This window comes from Babylonia areolata, chromosome 22 (genome assembly GCF_041734735.1).
Source record: "Babylonia areolata isolate BAREFJ2019XMU chromosome 22, ASM4173473v1, whole genome shotgun sequence".
Classification (NCBI taxonomy): Eukaryota; Metazoa; Mollusca; class Gastropoda; order Neogastropoda; family Buccinidae; genus Babylonia; species Babylonia areolata.
Genome location: NC_134897.1, coordinates 41,812,632 through 41,817,631, shown reverse-complemented (window position 1 = coordinate 41,817,631; position 5,000 = coordinate 41,812,632). Strand labels below are relative to the sequence as shown.

Genomic DNA, 5,000 nt, shown 5'->3' with positions numbered 1-5,000 from the left:
TCGTGTGTGTGTGTGTGGGTGTGTGTGTGTAAGCATGTGTGTGTGTGTGTGTGTGTGTGTGTGTGTGTTTGCTCTGTGTGTGTGTATATGTGAGTGTGTGTGAGTGTGTGTGTGTGTGTTAAGGGATCACCCCAAGGCAAGCTGACTTTAAACAGTATGTATGAACTGCTGGTGCTGAGGCAGTGACATGAAGAAGAAGCGAAACAGAGCGTTGATGCGCTTGGGAGGAAAGTTGGGGAATTGTCAGACAAGGGAGCTGCATAGGCATGCAGAAGGGAGGTAATATCCAAAGGGAGGTCACTAGCCACAGCTACTTTCGTTTTCTCCTCATGAGTAGGGGTAGTGGTTTTTGCAGGGGAGGAATCCGACCCTTGATGGAGTGTGCAGCAGTGGGTCACGGGATAGCACATTGGAGTGAATGTAATTTTAGCGGGGAAGTTTCCTGTTTGACATGAGTGCGATACCACTGAGAGGACACAATAGCTGAGTGGTAAAAGCGTTGCACTTTCAGTCTGAGGGTCCCGGGTTTGAATCTTGGTAACGGCGCCTAGTGCGTAAAGGGTGGAGATTTTTACGATCTCCCAGGTCAACATATGTGCAGACCTGCTAGTGCCTGAACCCTCCTTTCGTGTGTCTATGCATGCAGATGATCAAATATGCACGTTAAAAATCCTGTTAACCATGTCAGGGTTCGGTGGGTTATGGAGACACGGAAATACCCAGCATGCATCAACCATGACAGAGTCATTGGCAGGTTGATGTTGGTTGTGTAACGAAAAGAAGGACAAGAGAGGCAAGGCCTTCAAGACTCACTTGTGATACAACTTAAAAACCCAAGCTTTTTATGTATTGAGTATAATTTCAAAATGTAATGTTTAAGATGATAAAGATCAGTTTAAAGCAAATTAAGTCCCCTAGCATTAATTACAGAGTAATTTCCTTTTTTTTACTATCTGCACCAAAACGTTTGCAAAATAAATAAAACTTCCATGCTTAGCAAAAGAATTCCTGTTTGAACAAAAAATGATAATAATGACTGCTCTTGTTGTTGGGTCAGAATATCAGATCAAAGTGCCAAGTTTAGAGAATACAAAAAATATAAATGTAACAGTAAATGCAGTTTGCATATAATTGAGCTTCATTTTTTATTTTTTTTGTGCCCATCCCAGAGGTGCAATATTGTTTTAAACAAGATGACTGGAAAGAACTGAATTTTTCCTATTTTTATGCCTAATTTGGTGTCAACTGACAAAGTATTTGCAGAGAAAATGTCAATGTTAAAGTTTACCACGGACACACACACACACACACACACACACAGACAACCGAACACCGGGTTAAAACATAGACTCACTTTGTTTACACAAGTGAGTCCAAAAGAAGAAGAGGAGGACACTGAGGCTGTTGCAGCCAGCAAAGGAAAAACAACAACAACAGTTTGTTGTGTTGAGACTGATGAAGATAGTGTTTGGTTTTCAGAAAGACAAGGCACTGATAATGGACACATAGTGTTTGGTTTTCAGAAAGACAAGGCACTGATAATGGACACATAGTGTTTGGTTTTCAGAAAGACAAGGCACTGATAATGGACACACTTCAGCGAGCGACGACATACCTGGAAGACGAAAGCTACGACTGGGACGACGAGAAGTTGCGGGACATGGGCTATGCTCTGAGAGATCTGGTGATTGCTTGCATCGACTGTGTCAAGTGAGTAGTGTCTGTTTAGGGAGCGCTGGCCTAGTGGTCTGCCTAGGAAGCCAGAGAATGTGACTGCTTGGGTAGTGAATCCCACACTCGCCAGTATTTTCTCCCCCTCCACCGGACTTTGAGTGATGGTCTCGATGCTTGTCATTTGAATGAGACAATAAACCTAGGTCCTGTGTGTAGCACGCACTTAGTGCACATAAAAGAACCCATGGCAACAAAAGGGTCGTCCCTGGCAAAATTCTGCAGAGAAATCCACCCTAATATACTTAAGTATGTGTGTACGTGATTGAAGCCAGACTGAACGACACAGGAATAGGATTATGAGTGCCTGCACACAGCTGTCAGTTGGCTCTATCCGGCTGGACACCCAGCTGTGCAAATAACTCTGTAAAGCACTTAGAGTATGATCTCTGAGAGATATATGTAAGTATAAAAAATGATAATAACAATAATGAAAATGATGATGATAATGATAATGAAATGTTTTCCCTTCAATTATAAAGAGTGGTACTTTATTGAGCTTGCTTTGACTTTGAGTGTTTTTATGTTGTGTGTTATATTTGACTGTTCTACTTGTTGCAGTCAGTCTGATAACATGTACAAACTTCACTGCTCTTCATTTCGGATCTTTTTTCTTTCTTTCGATGATTCTGATTCTGGTGGCATGTTCCAGGCCTTGCATGTTGTGGTCAGTTGTGGTCAGTTTTTAACAGTGTTGACAGTTGTGTTATCGGAACCTGTAGAACATCAAGATCTGTAGGAGCTCCAGGCCAGGCATTAGAATGGTTTGCTGATTTCAGAGGATTTAAGATCTTGCCATGGGTCAGGTTTCACAAGTTTTTTTTTGTTTTGTTTGTTTGCTTTTTGTTGTTGTTTACCAGCACATTGAGAGATCTGCATGCTAGCAACACAGGATTGAAATCTGGCTGGTTGGTTTGATCGCTCCTTGCGGGTGTCTAGGGGACATCACTAGAGTAGGGGAGACAGGGTTATGTTTGCTGTGATTTTGTTGTGATTAGTTTTTGCCACTACATTTTTTTTTTATTTTTTTTTTTTTTTATAGTGAAATTCAGGCTGCTTTCCCTGAAGACAGTGTATCTTCACTGTTCAGCTCCACCTGTTTTTTCTTTTTTATCTGTTGATCTGTTCATCTTGTTATCTCTTGGGGTATAATGCTAATGCTGACTCTTTCACTTTCTGTTTGATGCATATTCTAGTGATTGACACAACTGTTGCATCAAAGACAGGACAAGATGAGTAGTTTTTTTTGTTGTTGGCTTGTTTTTGCTGCTCCATCATCTGCACCGTTTCAGTGGCATTACTTCCACGCCGCTCATTCAGAGTTTTCCTTCCCCCTCCCCCTATACACAGCTACACCTGGCTTTGTCTGTAGCAGTCCCAGTGCAGGAGGTCCGCAGGGAACCATCCATGTTAGGTCGCCAGGAGGCCACACACCAGAGGAGACCATTCACTTTTGCTGAGTCACTTCGGTAGTGTTCGTTAGCACCTGTTCTGACTTAATGTACTTAGGACACCACCTACTAAGCCCCCTATTGACGACAATAATGGCTTAGTCGTGGAGCCAGACTGAGTGAGTGTCTCCCCCAGAGTGGAGACCGCCACCACGTCCCACCAACGACAATCCCCCATGAATCCGCTGACACTGAAGACCTTGACAAGACTCGCCCCAAGCATGGAAGTGGAGGGGTATCGAAACTGAGGTCACCATGAGAGCAGGGCATGAAAGGCCACATAATTTGGGGCTTAAAAAAAAAAAGATTATGAAGAAGGATGATGATGATGATGATGATATGGAGGTCCATTTAGGTTTTGGACTATGTGACAAGGCTGTTCTCTATGCCATCTGTCATAAAGATATACCGGTGTCAACCAGGCTCGAGAGATACAGACACTTGCAGTGTTGGTCAGAAAATCAGAGCAACACACCCAAAGACGCATCCATGAAGTGGATGACACTCGACAGTGTGATCCCAGTCTCCCCATTTAAGCCCACACGGCTGCTCAGCCGAGCACAAAATCCACCTCTTTAGTTTCCGAGCAGCGTCTAGCGTCTGGGGTCAAACTTTTTTTAATGCCAGACTTTCCCACCACACTCTGCATTGGCCGGCGCATTCACCGCGCGCGGTATTTCTGGCCCCGCGTGCCAAACCTGGACACTGCCTTCTTTGTTTCACTTGGCCCCGCAGCCCCTGCCCCACTTTTCTCACGCTTCCATAGCATCCACACATTTCCTGCAGCGATTACACTCACCCTGCTCTACATGCCCCTGCTGCTTGCACTCACCATGCTACAGTGTGTTCATTTAAACACTTGTTGTGCTGACAAGAAAAAATCTACAACTCAAAAGGGTGGGCTGATCTGCATGCAGGCATGCTAAATGTTTTGGTGATTTTTACGATTTCATTGTAATAAGCGTATGTTTTCTTAGAGAGGGATTTAAATTTTACGATTTTTGCGATCATGTTTCTGCTTGACCTTCTCTTCTCTTTCTTCATGCATGTTTCAACCGTTGCCGCAACAATTGCTATGTAAGAAAATATATTGTGTTTGGAGTCAATGGAAAGCTCATTTTGCATTCTTTGTAGAAACCCACTTCTTTTGTCGTTATTTCCAATCCATCCGGGAAGATGATGCGCGAAAGAAACAAAGCAGATTTACCGCTGAACAAGTGTACAGCGAGTGCCGCTGGCACGGCCTGTTTGTCAGCCACGTTTATTTATATCCATGCCCTACTTCCTGGGTTCATGAACTTTCGCTGGGCCAACTAAAGTGCCAGCACTGAACATCCGTGCCCACAGCACATTCGACTCTGGATAGGAGCTGACTGCGGGCCGAAAAACCCACCTCCGCCGGGATTCGAACCCGTGTCTTTCCAGCTGTCAGTCTGTGATGCTAACCACTTTGCAAGATGAGCAATTTTGTTTGGGTAAGCAGAAAAGAAAAGACACACACACACACACACACACACACACACAAAAAAAAACCGACAGAGAAAGTGAAGCAATCACATCTGTTAACTGTTGACAGAGATGGGAAAGTGTTCACTTTGGAGGAGTATGATGAGCTGATCTACCTTGTCAAACTGAGTGAGAAGAAGATGCATCAGGTGGCGGAGCCTGGCAGTAGCAATTTCTTCATGATCTACACCGTCGTCGGCATGAACATCACCAACTGGGTAAGTGTGCCATGGGTCTGTTGCCTGTGGTCTGTGGTCTGTCTGTCTCTTGTGTGTCTTTGTTTGATGTGTCAGTGCCGCGCTGTGAGAGCAC

General features: G+C 44.2%; 1 protein-coding gene across 1 annotated transcript in view; it reads left to right on the top strand.

Moving 5' to 3' along the window:
• LOC143297198 (uncharacterized) overlaps positions 1 to 5,000 on the top strand; it is a 60,260-nt gene that overhangs the window by 22,647 nt on the left and 32,613 nt on the right. Inside the window, 2 exon segments of the mRNA XM_076609404.1 lie at positions 1,568 to 1,710; positions 4,759 to 4,906. Coding sequence (XP_076465519.1) covers positions 1,568 to 1,710; positions 4,759 to 4,906 — 291 coding nt within the window.